Genomic DNA, 26,352 nt, shown 5'->3' on the forward strand with positions numbered 1-26,352 from the left:
GTTGTGTGTATTCTTTTCTCCTATTTTTGGCTTATCCTTTGGTGTGGTACGATGTGGAGAGATTTGAATAATATGAACAGGAAATACGTAAAGTATGAGGGTGTAGGAACCCCTGTATCTTTACAGTTGTGCATATAAATATGAAAAAGGTTGTATTCCTGTGTTAGTCTGTGAATGTATTAAGTGCCTCACCCCTGTTTAAGGCTGCTAGATAGACCATAAAGGGAACCTTTTATGCAATTAGACGTTTAAAAAGAGCATACTTGTGGGAAGGACCTGAATGATTAGGTAGGTTGGTTGGTGGCCTGTACTCTTCGTTCCCTCTCTGTTTTGACTGTGTAATCTGTTCAGGCTAAATGGCATGTGAAAGGTGGTGTCTTTGGTGGTCATTTCATGAATGTCTTTCTTTATATTTTAACTGTTAAAAATAAAGAAAACAAATGTCTGTTGACGGTCGGTTATGACTATTATGCATTCAGAAAATAGTGTCCTTTTCGCAGCCCTTTACATGACTATTGTGCATTTTAACAGCCCTTTTCATGCATTCATCATGTATTATTCTTCTTCTCTGTCAGTCGGATTTTTTTCAAATCTAATCACACCTGTTCCACACCAAGAACATTGAGTAGCCCCATTTATATGACCCCCGTATCTTTGCATGCATATCTACCTTACACCAAAGACCTTCAAAAGCTCCGTTTATGTAGCCCCAACATCTTTCCATGTCTGCTGTCTACGAAGATTTCGACACAATCTTCTACAAATGCCACTTCTAGGTATGGCCACTCTCAGCAGTCTCTCATGGCTTTATGGGTTGAAGAGCTCCATTTCTCTCATCTTGACATCCCTATAACCATAGACAGCATTGCCACAGTTGGGCCTGCCGGCCCAATCCCTGTTGCCCATGGTGAGAGTCTTTACCTATCCAATCTGGATGACATAGTCGGAGCTCGTGTTTTCACCCCAACTGTATATTTTTACCGACCAGGTAGCTTGAGTGTTGAACAAAAACAGATCACCAGAGTACTGCGTGAAGCTCTTGCTACGGTTTTGGTTCCGTACTACCCATTTTTAGGGAGGCTAAGAGAGGCCGAGAATGGGAAGCTAGAGGTGTTTTTCGGGCCTGACCAGGGCGTACTCATGGTCGAGGCCCGCTCAACAATGGCCTTAGCCAACCTAGGAGACATTACAGTGCCTAACCCTGCATGGGCACCACTGATATTCCGGTACCCTGATGAAGAGCCCTACAAAGTCCTTGACATACCATTGCTAATAGCTCAGGTCACTCGTTTTAGCTGCGGAGGTTTTAGCCTAGGCTTGAGAATTTGCCATTGCCTCTGTGATGGGCTCGGGGCCATGCAGTTCCTTACTGCATGGGCTGCCACAGCAAAAGCTGGTGCATTGATAATAAACCCTAGGCCATGTTGGGACAGAGAAGCTTTCCGGCCACGTAGACCGCCTATGGTTAAATACCCACACATGGAGTTCATGAGAATTGACGATGGTTCGAGCCTAACAAGGACTCTCTGGCAGGTCAAGCCTGTTCAGAAATGTTACCGGATTAGCCGAGAGTTTCAAGTCCATCTGAAGACCCTGGCCCAACCATGTGATGATTTTGCATGCACTACTTTTGATGCCATGGCAGCTCATGTTTGGAGATCATGGGTTAAAGCACTTGATGTAACACCACCGGACTACAAGCTCCGGCTCACATTCTCCGTCAATGCTCGACAAAAGGTCAAAAACCCGCCACTGAAAGACGGGTTTTATGGCAATGCCCTGTGCGTGGCATGTGCCACGAGAACAGTGTCTGAGCTTGTCAATGGTCATCTTTCAGACACAACACAACTGGTTCGTCAGGCCCGGTTAGGCATCTCGGAGGAGTACGTGAGGTCTACAATTGATTATGTTGAGGTGGAGAGGCCCAGGAGGCTGGAATTTGGTGGCAAATTGACGATAACCCAATGGACCAGATTTTCTATATATGAATGTGCGGATTTTGGATGGGGAAGGCCCATTTATGCCGGTCCAATAGACCTCACTCCAACACCACAAGTTTGTGTATTCCTCCCTGATTCTGGTGGCACAACGGTGGTTTGCATTTGCTTGCCTGAATCTGCTACCCATAAATTTAGAGAGTTTTTGTGTCTCATGGATTCAAATGATCATTAAAGTTGTAATTAACAATCATATGACATGTTAATAATGTGTTCATGTTGGAAGACATTACCATATCAAACAATGCAGCATAATAGTATAAATCATACATAAAATCCATATACATCACCTTTTTGTTTTTTCTGTATTTGCAGCACATGTTTATTCTCAAGTCTCAGACTTTATTTACCTTTATTTGGTTTTGCTGATTTGTTGATAGAAAGTATTTTCCTGTTTGCTTATCGTGAATATGAGAAAAAATAAGAAAGAAAACAGGGAAGACGAGTAATTTTAGTATTTACTGCAGGGAACAAAAACAAAAACAAAAAAACAAGTAATTGTTTTAAGAACGAGAATAAGGTCGAAAGACTACTGAGACGAACAAACTAGAAAATCCATAATATCTGAAATTTTGTTTTACGTTTTTCAAACCGTACTTGTGATTTCACTGATAGCTCAACTGTCCAAGGATTTGGATAGTGACAAAAAGATCTAACATTATTATGGTAGACAATTAAGACAACACTCGGCAATAATTCTGTGGGGGTGGGTCTAAGTGGTGGATCCACACAGGTACAACATGCTAGTGGAGGGAGCTGTCCTTGTTCTATTTGTTGTGTACATTAATTTTATATGTATATATTAAATATATATATATATTTATATCGTATTAAAATCAAAATGTCCTATCATTTACTTAAACATCTTCATTTCTGTTCAATTAAAGTTCAACACTCTCAACTATAATATAAACTAGTTGATTTAATAATTGGTCGATAAAATTTCTTTTTAATTTATTGTTATTCTTCTATCGCATAAATTTTAACTAGCCTAATTCCGTTTTTTCCAATTTAGTTTTAGTCATAATAATTTTAATTCTTTTGATTCATATGCATTTCTTCACCTTTCTAAGTTTATTGCTAATTTTTCTCCATAAGTATCTAATAATAGCACAATGTTGTTGGCAAACATTTACCATGAAATGTTTTATTGTTAAAAAAAAATAAACAATGATTTTGTTTGATTTGATTATAGTTTAACCAATAACATTTACAACAATTTAAAAATAGATCAAATTGCACTAAACCCCTTGTTCTATCAAAAAGTTACAAAATACCTCCTTTATTATTATTTTCTGACAACAAATATTTTTAATTTAACAAAAGTTGCAAATTACCCCCTTCGGATAGTCATGGAATTCTTGAATTAAAAGTAGTCAGGTGCAACATGTGCACGAGTCAAATGGACTGATTATTTTGATGAAAATTGCATGCAACAAATATTCACAAGTTTTTATTTATAAAATCAAATTTGTAAGAAATGACATGTGTAAAAATATTTTCGTTAAAATAATCGGTTTCTATGTTGCACGTAACCATTGTAACACCAGAATTTCAACGTCCAACAGCTAAAGAGGAATAATTTGCAACTTTTGGTAAATTAAGGGAACGTTACCATATTTTACTTTGTTTTTTTATGAGGGTATTTTGCAACTTTTTAATATTATAGAGGAGTTTTGTGCAATTTGGCATTTAAAAATACAAAACTGTATTCATAAAAAAAATTTAAAATAAAACTTATTTGTTTTTTTTTTTTTTAAGAAAAACAAATATTACTTTAACCATGTAAACAATAAAATAGGATAATTTCCGGTGATGTGCATTCTTATGTAACTTTTATACTAATTTGATGGCATATTCTCTATTAAATTGGCAATAATTTACCTTTAATTTTTTAAATTGATTATTTAAATAAAAATATTGAGTAGAAAATTTTAAACAATTTAAGTGATTTATTAATTTTTTAATGAATTTATTGCATGAAAATGGTTTTTTTTATTAATATATTGTATGCAAAAGAAGATTTTTTTTTTTCAGTAAAAAAGTTTAGATGGAGTATAGTAATTTTACTATAAATAATAAATTTATTAGAGAAATGATAATAAAAATAATTTAATAAGAAACGACAAATTTAATGAAAAAGGATAAATCTTTTGTGATTGATTTGTCCCTAATTGCAACAAATTTATAGTTTAGGAGTAATTTATACTACTTTTGGTGTGCACGAATTGAATGTCCATTCTAATCATTCATTTGTTTAGCGTACAATTTAAAATAGAAATGTTCATTTTATTAGAATGAAAATTCATTTTACAACCAAACAAATGGAATGGTCATTTCATTCCTAAGTAATTTTTTTAAAAAACAAATCAAATTCCCAAAAAATTCTCATGCTCCAAGTCCAAAAACCACCACTACCACCTTCCACCATAACTACTGCCAACTTCCACCATCACCACCACCTCTATTGCATTCCACTAACATCGCTACCACCGCCACCATTATTGCCACCTTCACCAACACATCGCCGCCACCTTCACTGTGGCCACCATCACTACCTGCCACCGCCTTCCACCACTACCACCTTCTACCACTGCCACTTCCACTGCCTTGCACCATTGTCATTGCCACCACCACCATTGTTGACGCCTTCACCATCACCGCCACTGCCACCACCACCACCGTAGTTGCCTCCAACTACCATTATACCACCACTACCTCTACTACCTTCTACCACCGACTTGCACCACCTCCTTCCGTCACCACCACCTCCACCTCCTTCCATCACCACCACCTCCACCTCCACCTCCTTCCATCACCGCCGCCGCCGCCACCTCCACTGACATTGACTTCCATCACCGCCACCTTCCACCTTCAACCTTCCACCGCAGCTGCGGCCACCTCCACCTCTACTGCCACCGACTTCCACCACTAACTTCTATTACCTCCACCACCGTCGCCGCCATCTCTACCGCCACTGACTTTTATCACCATCAATTTCCCTCACCACCGCCGTCGTCACTGCCACTTTCACCTCTACCGCCATTAATGATGAGTGCTGAAAAGTGCGCATTTAAACCCCTTAAGTTTAGGTATTCTATAACCTTTATCTATCTAATTTTTCCGCTTTAGATTGATTTTGTATTATTTCCTTTTCAGGTACTTATCCCCAAAATAAACTAACTCAGCTAAATAAGAGCATAATTGAAACAATCTTGAGATGAATCAAAGAAATGAGCAATGTGGGAGTAAAAGGAAGCAAGTGGTGGAAATTCAGTAAGTTCGATCGATCTCAAAAAATATTCGATCGATTGAAAATTCATCGATCTCAGCATTCCAAGATGGATCCAAGCTCTCTTGTCCTTATCCAAAGATCCCACAAAGTTCGATCGATCCAACTTTCTTTCGATCAACCGAAAAGATTCCATCTTATTCACTTATACCACCTTACCTACCACATTTGTCTTTTTCCCAAAAATATCTTCAAAATATCTCGGATTTGTTTTTATCCAAAAAGGCGCCGCAATAGAGGATCGATCCAGCTTAAATTCGATAGATCTCAGCCATGTTTGATTGATCGAACTTCCCAAATCCCGAGAAAATCCAATTTCCAGCTCACTAAAAGTTGTCTCATATCCAATCATTGGAAGGAATATTGGTGTATGAGCTCAGCTCATTTGGGGTGATATTTAACCTTCCTATAGAAGGAATATGAGCCACTTTATGAGAGATATACTTGAGAGTAGATAGAGACACAATTTCTATATTCTTAGTGAAAAAGAAAATAAAGGAGGAGGCTAGAGACACAAGCTTAGAGTTCTTCCATCAACCAAGAAGAGGAGCAATCTCTACCATGGAGTTAGCCCTTGAGGGTTGGAGGACACCATCCATGAGTGGCTAGACATCCTCTTGGGGCTAGAGTTGGCCCTAAGCATGCTTTCTAAATCTTGATTTATGTATTTTTGAGGGGATTTGTATTGTGATACATGTTTTAACACTTTTATATATATAGATCTTATTTATTCAATGATTTGTGTGGTTTAATGCTTCCAATTGATTATTTCATTCTATCTATATGTTTATGTATGCGAGAATAGATGTTCATGTATTTATCTCTATTTCTTGTGTTATTGATGCATGTCTATGTGTATTAATGCTATAGATTTAGAGATTGTTAAGAATTAGTGCTTAATGGAATGTTCTTGTGATTTGTTTGATGGTTCATACTTATTTCTTGATGGATTGTACCCCTCCCTTAGTTTAATTAGTTTAATTTCATGTCATTGGCTTAATTGTAGTGTAGTTGTAGTTTAGGTGTTAAATGAGAGGACAATCCATGCATGTTATTTGATGTTCCATACTTGTGAAAGCAAGTAGCATATATCTTTAACCTTGTGATGTGTTTGGATTGTGAGCTTAAATAAATGATTAATGGCTTAATTTGATATATTGTGCTATCCACCGTGTTGCTTAGACAATATATGCTTAATTTGTCATCCATGCTTATTAAAGCAACCACACACACACATTATGTTGCAATACATGTTTTTTCCCTCATTAATCATTCATTAAGGGTGTAAAAAAATTATGCTTAATGGTGATCTCTAATCCCCAAGATCTCTCTCTTATTTTCTCTCCATTACATTTAATTCCCTACTTTAGTTTAAATTGCATCTTATTATAATTCAATCACCAACCAATCTTTTGATCACTCGACCTACTAACCCTAATCTCGATTCCACAACCTAATACGACCTACCAATCCCTTAGGACGATCCCTACTTGCCCTAACTATATTTTTAGTAAAAGGTAGCAGTGGTAATTTCTAAATGTAAAACTTGTACACATTCATCATAGCTCTACACCATTATCTTTTGGTGCACAAACTTTGGATTTTGGGATGCGACATCCGAAGTAACACCAATTAACTTCCACCAGCAACTTCCATCACCACATTCACCTCTACCGCCGTTACTGACTTCCATCACCACACCACCTTTCACCATTGTCGCCGCTGCCTCCACCATCACCTCCGCTATTATCTTCCACCACCACTTACACCATAATCGTCTTCCACCACCACCACACCACTGTCACTACCTTCCACCATCACCACCATCACCACCATCACCACTACTACTGCCTTCTACTAACACTCTATTGCCTTCCACCACCACCGCTTCCAACACCACCACTTACACCATCACCACTTTGCACAACCATCAACCATCGCCATCATTTCTTTTCTTTTCTTTTCTTTAAAAAAAAAACTATAAAAGAATGTTATTTTATCAATTAAAATTATTTGTCACTAATAGAGGTATTTTGGATAATTCAATTTGAAATTCATTATTTTCAAAATTTTACATTAATCTATTCTTATAAATTTCATATTTGCAACCAAACAATAGAATGAGAATGACCATTCCATTATCTCTTGTAATTTTTTTCATTTCATTCCTGCGCACCAAAAGTAACATTATACTCCCTCCGTCCGAGAGCAGTGTATGCCCAGGGGGAGCACGTGCCCCTGGCCCCATTTACTATAATACATACACTAAATTTATATATTTTTACATGTATATATGAAAAAATTCATATAATGCCCCCCTAAAATTTTTATTTTCTAAAATTATCTCTTAAATTTTGTATTTCTTTGTGATACCCCCGGATTCCCGAATGTAGGTTGGCCAGGCCCACGCCTGAATACCCGAGGATATCAAAACAAATTGATAATAAACGAACACAGAGTACAAAAGAATAAAGAAGAATAAATAAAATGCTGACAAGAAACTAAAATGATAATCTAATAATAAACCTCATAATATATTTTCATTAATTAATAAACTCTTCTGATACAACTTATCCTCTAAAATACAACTCGGGAATCCATACTGTGTGAACCCCTAGAAAATCCAAACTAAACAAATGACAGCAATAACTGTCTAAATCAGGAAACTGAATCATAAAGGAACTCTTATGTAGCATCGGAAGAATGAAGTAGACTGATCCCCGCTCAGCACGAACAACCTTTACTCCTGACGAACATCTGAAAAATAATGGTGAGTCAGGCCCACAAACAAGTTTTACTCTACTACAGTCCAAGCAGAGATTCGATACACGTATACATCCTAGTCAATCCAACAGTAACTAGTAGTCCGTATATATATACATATACACACACACTAAAGGAACCTCACTAAACTATAGGGTTGTCTCAACCTGAATAGTAGGCAACATGCAAAACGCACATATAGTGGACACGAGTACCTAGACCTACCAGGGTACACAATTACACTATATTTAGCTACACATCCCTAGCGATATACGCACCCTAACCACTGATCCTGAGACTAAAACTCATACCATGGCACCATACTTATATATAAAATCTAGTAACCATCCTATTCAGTATAAATTAATCCTCCATAAGTCATTCAACTTGTTCAACTAACCTGACTTGAATATAAGTAGGACTTAACATTTTAGTTAATTCATTCCCTTATATAATAAATTAATCCTCCATAAGTCATTCAACTTGTTCAGCTGACCTGACTTGAATATAAGTAGGACTTAACATTTTAGTTAATCAATTCCCTTATATAAAATAGGTAGGACTTAACTGATAAGTTAATCCGTCCCTAGAATGCCACCATCTCATACCGGTGCATTAAACCACACAATCCAACAATTAATGTAACGATTAAGGAAATGCATTAAACAATCCAGAAATAACTATGATAATATGATATTAAGTTATCACAAAATAGGAATGATTTATTATTTATTTAAGTTTCCTATATCATATGTCCTACATTAACTGATTCTTATACATATGATGATATTTTATTATACCGTCAAATAAGCATTCTTCATATCAAATTCATCCTACACATTTAATGTCAATTGCTAAAACATATTAAAAGATTAAATTCATTCGTTTGTTTAAAACATTCAAATAGTAAGCATCATTATGATTGAGTCTATTTAAATTTATTTAAACCCAAACTTAGTTCCTATTTAATGTTCAGGAATCCTAGGCATGTTTCTGCGTTCCATCATTTCACAGATATGAAAAATACATAATTTAAACATGTAAAAATTAACACCAGAAATCAAATCAAAATCATGCATTTATCAATTCATAATACAAGAACATATTTGAACAAAATTCATAAAACCTATGTTCTAATCCAATTAAACATGCATAATAATTTAATTTTATGTGTTTAATAAATCTTGGAATTTCCTAGGCATATACAGAAACACGAATCAAAGGGAAAGAGATAGAAGAATAACATGCCTTAAATTTTCGGATCGAAAGTTAAACTTTTTTTTCCTCGATCTTCTCTCTACATGGTTTTTCTCCTCCTTCCTTCATTTTTCTCCTTCCTTTTCTAACTCTCTCTATCTAGAATATATCACGTGAATATTTCTAACCCCCTTTTACAACCTATAGCTATATATTTATAGGCTAAATAACATAACCCTAACCCTTTTCACAATCCACGTCAACTTAAAATAATAAAAATTAAAATATTAAAAAGGTAAGTAAAATATATTACGTATATAATTTATGTATATTTTTATTAAATAAATAAATTATACACATTCCATTATTTATTAATGGATTATCCAATAATACTGAAGTTAGCATAATATTATAAAGTAACTTAAAACATAATACGTATCAAATCTATGTATATTTTTATTACTTAAATATAAAACATATACATCATATAAAATATTACTACCCAGGTTATCATAAAAAGTAATTAATCAATTAATTTTATTTTTATATATATTAAAAAGGGTAAGTAAAATATGTTACGTATATAATTTATGTATGTCTGTATTAAATAAATAAATTATACACATTCTATTATTTATTAATGGATTATCCAATAATACTTTAAGTTACCATAATATTATAAAGTAACTTAAAACATAACACATGTCAAATATACGTATATTTTTATTTTTTAAATATAAAACATATACATCAGATTAAATATTACTACCCAAGTTACCATAAAAGTAATTAATAAATTACTTTCCTTTTTATATATGTATATAATATATATCTATATATATACATACACAACTATCAATAGGTAATAATCCATACACATCCAACCTCTTATCCAAGTAGTCCATAGGACCCAATTGGTTGGCCCATTAATAACCATAACCATAAAAGAAAAATAAAAGAAAATAATAAAAAAGAAGAAAATATTTAATTTACAATTAATCAAAATACCATTTAAGCACATAATCTAATTAAACAATTAACACATAGACAAATACAAATAATACATAAACACGTAATCAAATAATCAAGTAATACCTAATTCAATTAAACACATAAGCGACTAGTCAAATAATCAATTAAATAATTAAAAATACAATTAAAACAAATAAATAAATACCGAGACTATCCTTTTAAAATTAGGGGTATTAAATCCTTTCCTTTGTACTCTTTAAATTCGTTTAATTTTCCTTTAAAAAAAGTCAATTTTTCTTTTATGAATCGAACTCCAAATTTTTTTCCCTTTCAAAATTTTCTCATTTTTTTTTCCTTTTTAATTTTTTTGTTAATTATTTATCTTTCTTTAATTACTCAGTGATTGATATATTATTTTGAGTAATTTTTCTTCTTTGTCTATTGATTTATAGAATTTATATTTATTGTCGTAATTATCGAAATATATATTTTTACATTGTGCCCCCCTGAATTTAATTTATGACTCCGCTCGTGCCTCCGTCCCATAGAAAGTGTCATGTTTAAGGAACCGTGACTCACAACTTTTTATGAGACGAAGGGAGTAGTTAAAGAGGATTATTTGCAAACAGGTAAGGTTACAAATTTGAAAAACCAATCCAAAGAGACTGTGTCTATAATTTTTCAAAATGATTATACCACGTTAGAAAAAAAAAAAAAAAAAAAAAAAAAGGGCATTTGGATCCTCTAAGTTATCATAAGTTGAACTCACTATAGATTGATACGTGACATTTAAAATCTATCTACTACTGGCCTTTTGAGATAAGAAAAATTTACCAAGTTTAAAAAGTGCACCATTTTGAATTAAAAAAAATTCACCATACTCTAACGACGATGTCGTTATCTCTCCCTTATATTTTTCAAAAAAAAAACTCGTCCCTCTCTCTCCTATTTATTCATTTTAATCTTAAACAAATCGCGATGGTCTCTATTTCTCTTTTAACCCGACTGACGTTCTCTCTCATATTTTCATATATAGGGCTTTTGGTTGTATTTTCCTAACTCCATTAATATCCGTGCTTATATGTATATACATACATAACCATTACTATTGCTAGTAAAAGTTACACGTCTTTCTATCACATTTCCGTCTATGGTAATGCCATGGCAAATAACATTCATTTTTGGCGCGAAATATTCCCCCAATATTGGGAATAAGCAAGAGGAGAGAGGGGGATAATCTTTTTTTTTGGAAAATATGAGGGAGAGATAATGACGTTGATCGTCGTTAGAGTATGGTGAATTTTTCTTAATTCAAAAGAATGCAGTTTGATGAATTTTTCTTAATTCAAAATGGCACAGTTTTAAAATTTTGGCAAATTTTTCTTATCTCAAAACAGTGCAGTTTTCAGACTTTCTTTATGCTCTGTTTGGTTAGATAGAAATAAGTTAGAAAAAAAAAAAGAAATAGAAAGTGAATGAAAAGGAAAAAGATTTTTTAGCATGCATTTGGTTAATATGAAATTTTTTTCAAGAAAATTGTAGGAAAATATTAGTTTGTTAGTTTGGATAGTGTGAAAGTGAAAAGAAATTGATTATGCATACCAAAACTACCCTTGTGAAGTAAAATGATGGATTATTAAATTATATATAATTGTTTATATTTATTTTCATTATTTGCATTTAGAATAATAAGACTTCATAATATTTCCTTAGGTAAAACTAATTATTAGTTTAAGATAAACAAATTAAAAATAAAAAAAAATTAGAGATGAAGAGGCAATACTACTGTTTGGGAGAAAAATCAAACATTTCACATAAAATAGACGATTAAAAAAATAAAAAATTCTATTTAGAAGCATGATATATTTTGAGTAATTTTACCCAAATTATCATTGATATTCTGTATATATAATTGTATGAGGAAAAGGTACGTGTGATGCACGTGGTGAATACTTTATAATTTATAGAATTTTTGTTTTCATATATATATTTTTTATTTTGTTATTTGAAGCTCGTACAATAAACCTTACAAAAAATTACAACTCTCTTTATATTAATTAATAAATATTTTTTTATACTAATAAATAAATACTGATATATTTTGAAGTTGATAAAATAAATAATTTGGATTTAAGTATTATAGAAATTATTTTATTTTCTGTAAAAATATTCATAATAAATAGAGAAATACAGGTTATATGTGATAGAGTTTTCTTTTTATATTACAATGCACGGTGAATATTTTGTAATTTATAGAAATTTTGTTTTCATAAATATATCTTTTTTATTGTTGATTTGAGGTTTGTAACAATAAACCTTACAAAAAATTGTCATTTTTTGTAACTCTTTTTATATTAATTAATAAATATATTTTTATATTGATAATTAAATACTGAAATATTTTAAAATTGGTGATAGAGTTTGAGTTTTATAAAGTAATAAATTTTTTTAGGTATTTCTATTAATACTGAAATATTTATATTTTTTATTTTTTATTATTTAATAAAAAATATTTATTTTACTACTGAAATTGATACCTTGTATTAAAAAAAACTCATAATAAAAGGTAATTTGTGGTAGAGTTTTAGAAAAATTATTTGATTTTGTATATCAATTAAATTTTTTTTTATATTTATAATTAGAGTCTAATTAAATTTTCTTTTATTAAAAAACTCATAATAAATAAATAAATAGGTAATTTGTGTTAGAGTTTCATAGAAAATCTTTTAAAAACTCTTTTTATATTAATTAATAAATATTTTTTATATTAATAATTCTTGTCCAATTAGACTTCCTTTTATTAAAAAACTCATAATAAATAGATAAATAGACAATTTTAGTTAGAGTTTTATATAAACTTTTTAAAATTTCTTTTTATATCAATCAACAAATAATTTTTTATACTAATAATATTCGTCTAATTAGATTTCCTTTTACTACCTCTGTCCCTTTTTAGTTGTCCGCTTCGTAAACTGTGAAACTTTTTAAATATATCTTTGTCTAATGTGATAGAGTTTTATTGACACAGTTTACGAAACGGACAGCTAAAAAGGGACGGAGGTAGTATTAAAAAAACTCATAATAAATAGGTAATTTATGTTAGAGTTTTATAGAAACTTTTTAAATATATTTTTGTCTAATGTGATAAAGTTTTATTGAAAATAAAATAGGTAATCCGTGAAAGAATTTTATATAAATTATTTATTTTCCTTAAATACATATATCTTTGTCTAATTAGATTTTTTTAATTAAAAAACTCATAATAAAATGTAATTAGTGGTAGAATTTTGGAAAATTTATTTTATTTTTTTCATCAATTATTAAATATTTTTTATATTAATACTTATTGTCTAGTTATATTTTCTTTTATTAAAAAACTCATAACAAATAGATAAATAGGTAATTTGTGTTGCAGTTTTATATAAACTTTTTAAAATATATATTATTATTATTATTTTAAATATATCCTTGTCTAATTAGATTTCCTTTTATTAAAAAACTCTTAATAAATACATAAATATAGGTTATATGTGATAGAGTTTTAAAGAAAATAAAATAGATAATTTATAGAAGAGTGTTATAGAAATTAATTTATTTTCTGTAAAAATATTCATAATAAATAGATAAATACAGTTATATAAAATAGAGTTTTAAAGAAAATAAAATAACTAAATTGTGTTAGAGTCTTTTAAAAACTCTTTTTATAACAATTAATAAATATTTTTATATTAATAACTTTTGTCTAATTAGATTTAAACTCTTTTTATATGAATTAATAAATATTTTAATATATTAATAATTATTGTCTAATTAGATTATCTTTTATTAAAAACGCTAATAAAAAAGATAATTTGTGGTAGAGTTTTAAGAAAAATTATTTTATTTTTTGCATCAATTAAAAAATATTTTTTATATTAATAGTTCTTGTCTAATTAATTAGACTTTCTTATATTAAAAAACTCATATTAAATAAATACATAGGTAATTTGTATTAGAGTTTAATAAAAACTCTTTTATATCAATTAATAAATATTTTTTATATTAATAATTCTTGTCTAATTAGATTTTTTTTTATTAAATAATTCATAATAAATAAATAAATAGGTAATTTGTGTTAGAGTTTTATAGAAACTCTTTTAAAACCTCTTTATTTCAATTAATAAATAATTTTTTTTATTAACAGTACTTGTCTAATTAGATTTCCTAATAGGTAATTCGTGATAGAATTTTATATAAATTATTTATTTTCTTTAAATATATATATCTTTGTCAAATTATATTTTCTTTTATTAAAAAACACATAATAAATGGTAATTTGTGGTAGAATTTTTGAAAAATTATTTTATTTTTTATATCAATTATTAAATATTTTTTATATTAATAATTTTTGTCTTGTTATATTTTCTTTTATTAAAAACTCATAATAAATAAATGTATAGGTAATTTGTATTTGAGTTTTATTAAAAAAAAATTTTAAAATTATTTTATTTTTTTTAAATATATCCTTGTCTAATTGGATTTCCTTTTATTAAAAAACTCATAATAAATAAATAAATAGAGGTTATAAATGATAGAGTTTTAAAGAAAAGAAAATAGACAATTTGTAGTAGAATTTTATCGAAATTAATTTATTTTCTGTAAAAATATTAATAATAAATAGATAAATACATGTTATATGTGATAGTGTTTTATAGAAAATAAAATAGTTAATTTGTGGTAGAGTTTTTTAAAAAATTTTCTTATATCGTTAAATAAATATTTTTATATTAATTTTTGTATAATTAGATTTAAACTCTTTTCATTTGAATTAATAAATATTTTAATATATTAATAATTATTTTCTAATTAGATTACCTTTTATTAAAAAAACTCATAATAAAATTTAATTTGTGGTAGAGTTTTAAGAAAAATTATTTTATTTTTTATGTTAATTAAAAAATATTTTTATATTAATAGTTCTTGTCTAATTAGATTTTCTTATATTATAAAACTCATATTAAATAAATAAATAGGTAATTTGTGTTAGAGTTTAATATAAACTCTTTTAACAACTCTTTTTATATCAACTAATAATTATTTTTTATATTAATAATTCTTGTCTAATTAGATTTTCTTTTGTTAAAAAACTCATAATAAATAGATAAATAGGTAATTTGTGTTAGAGTTTTAATATATATATATATTTTATATCAATTATTAATTATTTTTTATAATAATAATTCTTGTCTAGTTATATTTGTTGCCCAAGTAATGACCCTAGAGGGGATTAATAGGGTCATTGGCAAACTATGGAACTTTTTCGGTTTAGCTATCAAAGCTTCTTTTACTTGTCTCTTTAGTTTTGAGCCATATATGATTCTTTGTGATAAATGCTCTTCTGGTGAGTTATAGTGTAGAAATTGCATAATGTGTAGAATGCAAAGCAATGATCTTACTACATTTGAGTGGTTGCTTTAACAAATGAATTCTTTCTAGCTTCAATGCATTCAATTTCAATTAACCATTTAGAACTAGCATTTGCACAATATTGATGTGAGTAATATTCAAGGTGCAAAAGTCACGAAACACATTATTATAGAGTTTACAACAAATATATCAAACACTTGGTATGCTTATAAACTCTAAATGTGAATGATGTGTTGAATATGCATGTTGTCAAACACTTGGTGTGCAACATAATTTTAGCTATATAAAAGGCTAATAGAGAACATATACTCTAAGCTAAAATCAATCAAACAATCAACCTACTCCAAGCATTCATCCTATCCTCCTCATATATTCAAATTAACATGTCCATCTCATAACATTCATAAATAAAGTATTAAGATTATGAAATGGAAAATGTTAAGGAAATAAAGAGAGTAAGAGTTAGAAAAATTGCAAACCAAAGGACACGCGATGTACATGGTTCGGCACAACCTCGGCCTACGTCCATGCCTTGAGAAAACCTCTCAAGGATTCCACTATGGCTCCTCCTTATTGGTGGAGAGCAAACCTTTACATGTTCTTGCTTGCGGGTGAAGAATCGACCTTGTAATGAAGCCATCTTGCTTCTCCTTCTTTTGATGGCTAAAAAGGAACCATTGCTCACTCTTGTGGGTGGAGAGCTCTACCAAATCCTCTCATTAGAGAGACACCTTCTTTCTTTTATGGGTTGAGAAAGAGAACCCTTACAATAGCTTAAACAAGCTTTCCCTTACCAAGAGCACCTCTTGGTCTTATTCTCTCAAGAATGAATATATAATGAAGCTCACAATGAATGTCTCTCAAATAGACAAATATACAAATCAAAGCTCTCATACTTAGAGTTACGAATGAAATAATCAAATGAAAGCTCAACTCTAAGTTTGTAAGATGAATCACATAAATGATATGCAATATATTTCAATGGTGATTCCTTGTATGGACTACTAGAGCAAAAGCTCCATAAAGAGTGGGAGGAACTAGAGCAAAAACTCTGTAGAAGTTCATTTTAAAAGCCTCAACTCGAAACCAGAAAACCCTAACTCTATTTATAGACATCTGATATACAATATAGCTGTTGGGCACTCAGTTCTAGGTGAAATAGCCGTTTGAGTTTGAATTCGCGCTGGTTCGGTCGACCGAAATGAAACACCCTTGTGTTTCGGTCGTCCGAAATGGTTTTAAGCTTGGTTTATCATTCTCAGTACTCTTGGTTCGGTAGACCGAAGTAACACCTTTCCTGTTTCGGTCGATCGAAATGGTTTCACCATTCTCAGCATCTTTGTTTCGGTAGACCGAAGTGATTTGGTGCTCTATTTCGGTAGACCGAAATGGAACTGATGAATCATCCTCAATATCTCTATTTCAGTAGACCGAAGTGAGTTGGTCTTGTATTTCGGTAGACCAAAATAGAACTAATGCTTCAGAAAATGTTCTAAGTTAACATATTAGACAGTGCTCTACAGGACATCTGCACATACCTTATTTTCAATGTAAATAAGTTTACAATGTAAATAAGGAAGTACCCCCCATTTGAATTCAATAAAAAATAGTAGAAAATTGAAATCCAACTAAATCAAAATGTAGAAATTCAGTTTTAGTACAAATTTGGATTTCTGACTGTTTTGGTAAAAATGAATTCTTGTGTAAACCAATGTAGACTTGGTCAAAAATTCTGATAAAATTAGGTTAGGCTAATTGAAGTATAAAGAGTTATTACCGGAAAAAATTATTTTGAAATAATCATTATTTCAAAAATCCATTTTTCACACTTAGCCAACAACACAGTTTTTCATGACGCGCATTCTGGGGTTCTAATGTCCGTTACCAATTCATGGTAATGAAGGCTTCTCATGCCTTAATTGTTGACCAATATGAATTATATAATAAAGTGCATGGTCTTAGCATTTCTAGCACAAGTGATGAGTTATTTCAAAGCTTATGCAAGCTTGAACTAACTCACTCGTTAGCAAAGACTCCATGTGCAATTATATATGAATGAAGTGCATAGTCTATTGCTAATGGATATAGGAGCATATGAATAATGATATGATATGCATGGTCCTATAGAGATGAGCTTTCAAATAAAGTTACTTCAAAAATAACTTTACAATTTAAGTTGCACTCACCAAGCTATCCACCCCTTTCTTCAAGCTCTGTTCATGATCTTTTAGGCTTTGAAGTATTCTTGCTTTCTTCCTTTTATTTAAGTTGCTTTCTTGATCATTGATGTCCAAGTTGTCTTTGGATGGACTTTACATTTGGTTCCTTGCAACTTCATGTCTTCTTTGTCTCCTTTGTTATCCACAGATGTGATATTGAGTAATGGAATATTTGGAATGATCTTTCGCGCTCTTCATTGAGGTTATCTTTTGAATGTGAATAATCTATATAACACTCAATGTAAACATTAGTCCTTAAACATCATTAATGGTTTGTTATCATCAAAACTTCTAGATTATCCTTAGATGGAATCCTTAAGGTCAACAATATTTTCTTTTATAAAAAAACTCATAATAAATAGATAAATAGGTATTTTGTCTTAGAGTTTTATTAATAATTCTTGTCTAGTTATATGTTCTTTTTTTAAAAAAATTCATAATAACAAATAGATAAATAGAATTTTATTAGGTAGATTTTAGAGTTCTATAAAGTATATATATTTTTTTTAATAAAAACTCTTTTCATATCAATTAATAAATATTTTTTTTATATAAATAAATAAATACTGAAACATTAAAATTATTTACACATTTAATAATAGTATAGATATTGATAAAAACTCTTTATTAATTAATATAAATAAATAAATACTGAAACTCATTGCACATTTAATAATTATATAGATACAGATAAAAACTCTTTATCAATTAAAAATTATTTTTTATATCAATTAATACTTAAACTCTTTGGTAGAGCTTTTGTATTTTACTCTATAATTATGGATTTCAGAATTCTCAATTTATGCACCCCTTCCTCCTTCTTCCATGCCTTTATTTATGCGCTTCTTGGATTAATAGGACGATGACACGTGTCCTCTCTTGATAATGACATAATCATAGTTGGGTCGAGCCGGTTATTTTTTGATAATTATCCATAATTTTTTTTTTAGAATTTTATAGAAACTCTTTTTATAAAATCTATTTTTATATTAATAAATAAATAAATATTGAAATACTGAACCACTAAAAATCTTTACACATTTAATAATAGTATAAATATTGATAATTTGCATTAGGAACTTACCTCAGAATATAAATTATTTTTGAGAAAATTTACTTCAGAATAGAAGTTGTTTTTGAGATAAGTTATTGGGTAAAATAGGAATGGCAAATAAATAAGCATTTTCCGCGTGTTTTTTGTGGGAATATTTTTGAGGGAAAATACTCAATGCCGGGAAACTGAATTTTCTATGGGTTCGTTTGGTTAGCGTGAAGTAGGTAGAAAGGAAAAGAAACAGAAAAGAAATTTAATTTTTTGGAGTTTGGTTACCTGGAAAGAGAAAATTTTTGGGAAAGTGAGATTCCCGTATCAATAAATTTTCCCAAAATATTTCTTCGCATAAAACACAAGAAAGTTAACTTTCTCGCACAAAATTGTCACTTTATTTCCAAAATTCCTATTATGCCTAGTTGTTTCTCCATTTTTTTTTTCACATAACAAATATAGTGGTTATTAATTTCAGACTTAGAAAATATTCCAACAATTATTATATATTGGGACACATAATTTGAGTTGAAGGGTAGAATATTAAATAATATAACTTTTAATTTTTATCAAAATCTCAATAGATATATGAGAAGAGATTAATTTGAGTCATCATATTATTTATATAACATAACAATTTTACATGGATGGAAATCAATATAATATTTATTTTTTACTATCTATACAACTTTGAACTTAATAACTTTTTATACTGTGTGATTTTTGTACAGAAAAATTTGCATCGAAGTGGTTCAAATTCATAAAAAATATGAAAGGGGACTGATAAATTATGGAAGAACCATAAAATTATTATGCATGAATTATAAAATTAATATGTTACCTTTGCATGATAATTTTTATACTAGAGTTGCCATTTAATGTTTCTTGGAGGGGGCTTAAAAAAAGATATATTTAATAATTTAATAAAATATGAGTATGTTATCATAAATGAACTATATTCTACATATAAATATAAATAATTATTATTGAAAACACAAAATAAAAAAATTTGGCAACTAAAATGCAATCCTCCTTAGTTTTTCTAATTTAAATATGAATATAAATAATAATAATAATAATAATTAATAATCCATTATTTTATGATAAAACATGAGTATGTTATGATAAGTGAATTATATTTTGCATATAAATATAAATAATTATTATTGAAAACAAAAAATAAAAAGAATTTGACAACTAAAATGTAGTCCTCCTTACTTTGTCTAATTTAAATATGAATATAAATAATAATAATAATAATTATTAATCCATTATTTTATTATTTAATTGCTAAAAATTAATATAAATAATTGGGTATAAAGATGATTATTTTTTAATAATTTAAATCATGAGGGTAGTTTTGGTAAGTAAATTATTTTTTTTTTCCCTTTGTTGCTATCAAACTAATAAAATAATATTTTTCTTAACTTTTTTGAAATTTTTTCTTTAATTTATTTTTTAATATTTTAAATCATGAGGGTAGTTTTGATAAGTAAATTATTTTCTTTTCCCTTTCATGCTATCCAAACTAATAAAATAATATTTTTCTTAACTTTCTTGAAATTTTTTCTTGCTAACCAAATGCACGCAGGAAACTTGATTTTTCTTTCTTTGACTTCACTTTCACTTTCACTTTCCATCATAAATTTCTGTCAAACCAAACGGCCCTATATGATTTCTTTTTTTATCCATCCAAATTCTAAAAAAATTTAAAAGTTTAAAAGTTTTATCTTTCTTTTCTAAATGTTTCCATCCAACGAAACAGAACCTAAGCAATTCAACGATAAATTAGAGAATATTTAATCCAAGTCCAAAAACCAAGAGGTGGTTTTTGGGCCAAAAGAGTGGTTTACAAGTTGGTGGCATCGCGAAAGAAAGCGACCCGGCTGGCAAGTGCTCTCCATGTCATCTTTCCCTTCTCACGCGATACTTTCTGTATTTTCTTCTCTCCAAGAACTTCTAATCGATCCTAAATCGAACTCATTATATTTGATTAGATCCAGTCCTTTGCGTGAAGTGTGATCCATCAGCACCTCAATTAAATAAACAGTATACGTGTACATATATAATATATACACTCAATCATACGTATATGCAAAATACATTCGAATTTTTGTTTCTTAAGGTTAACACTGATTCTTACACTGTTCATTCTGGCGGATATTGTGGTTTTGTGCTCAGTTCTTTTGAATTCGCTTGACATTCTGTTTTCAATTGATCAATCGCCGATGAAAGATTGGGTTTTTAAAGTTAGGGTTTGATTCGATCAATCCAGTGTATCATTTGGAGGCGAAGTTACGACCCAATTCGCGATAATCGGGAGCACTGGGTGCAAATCAGTCTCGGCAGAGCCCGTCGGGGGCGGCCGGTTCGGGACTATGGTTCTTTCTGCGCCCTAGTCCGCCTCCACCCTACTCCCTTCAATACCTCCCTCAAATGGATTTTGTGAGTCGACACACTGCCACCTCCACCTCCGCTCCCGACCACCACCAGCCTCCGCCGGAATCCTCAACCCAATCATCTTCTGCTCCACCTCCTCACGCACTCGAAGAACAGGAGTACTTGGCCCGCTACATAGCGGTGAAACACTCGTGGCGTGGGCGGTACAAGAGAATTCTGTGTATATCCAATTTCACGATCATCACTCTGGACCCTGCGACACTGTCCGTGACAAATTCGTATGACGTGGCAAGTGATTATGATGGAGCGACACCCGTTATTGGGAGGGATGAGAATTCCCAGGAGTTCAATATCAGTGTACGGACTGATGGACGCGGGAAGTTTAAAGCTATTAAGTTTTCCTCAAAGTTCAGGGCGAGTATTCTGACTGAGCTGCATAGAATAAGGTGGAACAGAATTGGGGCTGTTGCGGAGTTTCCGGTACTTCATCTTCGGAGAAAGACTTCGGAGTGGGTTCCTTTGGTAAGTTAACCCTTTCGGAACTTAATCTATGATGTTATTTAGTTGAATCTACTTTGACTGTGAATGTTCATAGTGGTTTGTGATCAATAACCGGTTAGTTAGTGTTGATACATTATTTTGCAATGGCTAAATAGTTTTGAACTAGTTATCCGGCTAGAAGTAATTGTTCCATTACTTTACACATAACAGTATAACTTATCTAGAGTTACTGAAAATTTGAGTAACTAGAAACTAAAAAAGCAATGAAGAGAATTTCTTTCTGATTTTTGAAATAGGGTGTAGTTTGTCCTAAGAAATGGTTCATCCATCTTTTAGTAACAAAAGTTAACATTATGATTAGTACTTGTTTTGGGTTTTAATTAAGTCCAAAGGACGAAGTTAGATTATTCGAGTAAAATAAGTTTTGACGGAAGCATTTGTATTTGTTCAAAAGGCGGCAGTACATGTCATTTTGAACTAAATGGTAGATAGTAAACATTAAAAAATTTCTGAAGCAATGGAGAAATTTTGAAAGGACAGATTTTAGTTAAATTAGGCCATAATCTATCTGTATGCCCAAGATTTTTAGAGGTTAGATTATCTTCACAAGGGACATAATGTACTGAAATTCTATGAACATTTGAAATAAACTTTTCTGAGAATTCAAAATTTGACAGTTAGACATCCCATCTGAACCCTTGAAGTCTGTTAGGAGTTGAGACAATCAGCAAAGAAAGAGGTTCTTATACCATCTTACTCACAACTTCCCAGACCCTATCCCCTAAAATACTTGTTACACACACAAAATAGGTAAATAAATAAGGGAAATGACTTCACTAGATGAAATGCCACATTACTATGAAAGAGAAGTGAGTTGGAGGAATATACTCTGTTCCATAAGAACTTGAATTCTTGATTTTTTATTACGGTTTAATTCTAAAGAATCCATTGCCAGAATTAGGTAGATTTTGTATTGTTCGCAAGAATTTAATAGTGCTTTAAAAATGTTTGGTATGTACATGTAGATATCATTATAGATGGCTGTCCAAGCCTTGGCAATGTATTAAGTGGAGAAGTCATAAGCTTATAAAATTTGATGAGATGGCATCAGATATGAGTGTACATATTCTCATATCCTTATCGTGGTGTGATGTGTGAAGCAAAATCAAGCTTTGTTCAGTGGTTGGAGTACGTACTAAATATGACTTTCCAATGTTCCCATCGATGTTCACCATTTCCTGCATTTATTGGTGAAAGAACGTCAACAAAAGTCACTAAAGATCGTACTATTCCAATGGTTTCTCCTTTATTAGGACTTGGGAGAGGTTGATGAAGATATTTACATTGACTAAGGCTTGCTTTGGCTAGATGGAAAGTGAAGGAAATGGAAAAAATTTCAACTTGTTAAGAGTTTGGAAAGCAAGAAATTAAGAACATTTGGTAACGTAAGATTCCAGTATTGCTTAATTTGTCAAAAGTTTCCCGCAAAAACTTAGGAAAGTGTTTACCTAACCAAATGCGTTCAAGAAATTTTATTTTCCTTTCTTGCACTTCACTTTTTTTTTACTTTCACTTTCCAATATTACTTTTTCTAACCAAACTGAGTCCAAGAAAACCGTGGAAGCAGATGGAAAAGCAGTACATAACTTGGTTACAGTTAGATGCATTTGGATATTATTGACTTAAATTAGAGTGACCTACTCAATTTTTTGTATAGCTTGTGACGCAAATTGATGCTGAATTATTGTGTCAAACTTCAAAGTACTTGCCAATCTAATTGAAATAAGTAGAATGCCAGTTTTCCCAATCATCTACATCAGTGTTTGTTTCTCATTTCAATTAATGACTTGTTGACATGAAATTGTGCATTCTTGTTTAAGCTATTACATTGTTTATATTAGTAACTGTGATCAAATGGCTTGTACAGAAGTTGAAAGTTACTTATGCTGGAGTTGAACTTACTGAATTAAAATCTGGAGACCTTCGGTGGTGCTTGGATTTTAGAGACATGAATTCTCCAGCCATTATTCTTCTCTCTGATGCTTTTGGAAAGAAAAATGTTGGGCATGGAGGTTTTGTTCTTTGTCCTTTATATGGAAGAAAATCTAAAGCTTTCCAGGCTGCTTCAGGGGCTTCAAACACTGCTATAATATCAAATCTGGTATGGCGGTTGTATTTGACCCTTCAGTTCATATTTGCAATGTAGTTTTCTCGCCCAAATTTCCTACATATTGTTTTGCCTTTAATTTATAAGTGTCCCCACCCCACACAACTTGCAGGATCCTTTACTTGTTTAATCACGTTGCTGCTTTCTAAAATTTTCTGCATTAATTTGATATTACTGTAAATATTGTTACAGACGAAGACTGCAAAGTCCATGGTTGGGTTGTCACTATCTGTGGATAGTTCTCAATCACTCTGTGTTTCAGAGTACATAAAGATAAGAGGTACCTCTTAACATACATTTTTTTGTACACTTCTTAACCATTCTTCTTCATTTTTACTGTATATGTTGTTTCCAAGCTTGCAAGTAATGATTCTTTTCAATTAATTAATTTAAGTTAACAAATGTATATTGCAGCCAAAGAGGCCGTTGGAGCAGAAGAAACTCCTTGTGGGGGTTGGTCTGTGACAAGATTGCGATCTGCTGCCCATGGAACTCAAAGTGTTCCAGGGTTAACTCTAGGAGTTGGGCCAAAAGGGGGACTTGGGGAACAAGGTGATGCTGTGTCTCGTCAACTAATTCTTACAAAGGTTTCACTAGTCGAAAGGCGACCAGAGAACTATGAAGTAAGCAGATGGTCTCAGTAGTTAATGAACAAACTTCATTAGAAAGGAGTTTAAAAACCCAAAAAAAGGAGCCTCTCAAATGCAGGAATGGAGTTCATAGGGGTTCAAGAATCAGTTTTCTTTTTATAAGGGAGCATGCCTAAAGATTACCTTATTTTTTGAAGGCCTTTAGGGATTGTCCAACTTTATATGAATATATTTGGCTCACTAGCCATAATATTATCATATATGCCACACGTACATTCATATAAGTAAATAAACATGTATAATTATAGTAAACCAAGTTCCATTGTGGTGTCCTCTCGGTCTTTGCTTTTAAAATGATATGTTCAAATTATCCTGACTCTTTCTCCACTGTGACTGCACTTTTATTTTTTAGTATTATATATTTGCTACATCTCAAATTTTCTTTTATAATTGCTTTAAGATTAATTCTATCCACCTCTGTGTGTGTGTGTGTGTTTGCGTGTGTCTATCTGTCTGTTTAGTCTCTGTTTTTGCTAACGTAGTCCTGCTAGCATGTTTTGTGTGCATCTGTTTTTAAGTATAATAGCATGACAAGAAAGTCCAGTATGTCCTGCTAGCATGTTTTGCTAATGTACTTTCTGCATGCTGTTGTTAAGATTCGTAAGTGTGACATAAATTGAATTTACCTTTGTGCCTTAGGACATGATTTTTTTTAATGTAAATATATTTAGCTACTCCAACCCAAAGTAATTGTAGCACAGTAATTCAAGTGCTAGAATGGCATCTAAAGGAAGATGGTGGGTTAGGGGTTCAGTTTTTATTCACGTCAAAAAAAAATTATGTCCAAGAAACATGTTTCAGAAAAACAGAAGTTCACCTAATTCTGGAACTTTAATGGGTATAAAATTATAATAAGATGTTTGATCTTATCTTACATTTTGTTGGATTTTGACGGAGTTTATTCGGAGATGATAATTTATACCATAATTTTACATTACGGCTTAAAAATGAAATCTACACTTTGTCTTTGGGTTGTGCTATAGTGTCAAAAAAAAGAAAAAAAAGAAAAGAAGATAAAAGAAAAGAAGAAGAAGAAGAGAGAGAGAGAGAGACACAGAGAGAGAGAGAAAGAAAGAAGGAAAGAATTAATTAAAGGATGATTTTATCTATTCACCTTCTGTCTTCCCCTTCTTTGTACACAATCCTTGTCTCATGTCTGTATCGTTATATTTTTTAAGTTGGTGAGCTTTTTTTTAAAGATGCTATCTTGCTACATTATTTCTTGCACGCATTTGGTGATACAAGGGCGTGAGTGTGCATGCGGATGCTGATTCTGGGATGGTTCCATTATTCCTGAATATTTTATGTTCAGAAAATAGCCAATATATAATTAAATTAAATGCAGAGGATGTTCATGTGGGCTTGTACATTTGCACATTGCTTTGGTTTGTTAAACTGGAATATTTTGTAAAAGAGAACATGTCCCAGGGAAAATTATGCACCCCTGTATTAGTTGAGTTATTCTAATACAGGGGTGCATAATAAAAAAATGGTGTCTTACGGTTATATCGTCCTACAGTATGGTTTTTTTGGGAATATGTTTATTATGCAGTATTGGTATGCCTGACTTATATCAAGGGCTAATATATATGTATATATATTTTGATGATTTCAGGCTGTTATTGCCCGTCCTTTATCTGCAGTAAGCGCTCTCGTTCGATTTGCTGAGGAGCCCCAGATGTTTGCGATTGAATTTAATGATGGATGCCCTATTCATGTGAGGATATGTTACTAATTTTGAAT

General features: G+C 30.9%; 3 protein-coding genes across 3 annotated transcripts in view; 2 read left to right on the plus strand and 1 right to left on the minus strand.

Moving 5' to 3' along the window:
• Nucleotides 1-117: 117 nt before the first annotated feature.
• Nucleotides 118-2,250, plus strand: LOC132277225 (fatty alcohol:caffeoyl-CoA acyltransferase). The gene has a single exon (XM_059779009.1). The coding sequence runs from the start codon at nt 640-642 to the stop codon at nt 2,170-2,172; it is 1,533 nt and encodes a 510-aa protein (XP_059634992.1). The 5' UTR covers nt 118-639; the 3' UTR covers nt 2,173-2,250.
• A 2,180-nt stretch (nt 2,251-4,430) lies between these two features.
• LOC132278416 (glycine-rich cell wall structural protein 1.0-like) lies at nt 4,431-4,782 on the minus strand. Its single transcript, XM_059780205.1, has 2 exons — nt 4,614-4,782; nt 4,431-4,555 (listed from the first exon to the last, which is right to left on the minus strand). The coding sequence occupies exons 1-2, from the start codon at nt 4,780-4,782 to the stop codon at nt 4,431-4,433; spliced, it is 294 nt and encodes a 97-aa protein (XP_059636188.1).
• A 15,950-nt stretch (nt 4,783-20,732) lies between these two features.
• LOC132277227 (dnaJ homolog subfamily C GRV2-like) overlaps nt 20,733-26,352 on the plus strand; it is a 28,268-nt gene continuing 22,648 nt past the window's right edge. The window contains exons 1-5 of the mRNA XM_059779011.1: nt 20,733-21,813; nt 23,720-23,953; nt 24,152-24,239; nt 24,374-24,582; nt 26,225-26,326. Coding sequence (XP_059634994.1) covers nt 21,328-21,813; nt 23,720-23,953; nt 24,152-24,239; nt 24,374-24,582; nt 26,225-26,326 — 1,119 coding nt within the window. The 5' untranslated portion in view covers nt 20,733-21,327. The remainder of the gene's footprint in view (nt 21,814-23,719; nt 23,954-24,151; nt 24,240-24,373; nt 24,583-26,224; nt 26,327-26,352) is intronic.

The sequence above is a fragment of the Cornus florida genome, unplaced genomic scaffold (assembly GCF_030987335.1).
Source record: "Cornus florida cultivar Cherokee Brave unplaced genomic scaffold, ASM3098733v1 CherokeeBrave_3.0.0_Hap2_Chr10, whole genome shotgun sequence".
Taxonomy (NCBI): Eukaryota; Viridiplantae; Streptophyta; class Magnoliopsida; order Cornales; family Cornaceae; genus Cornus; species Cornus florida.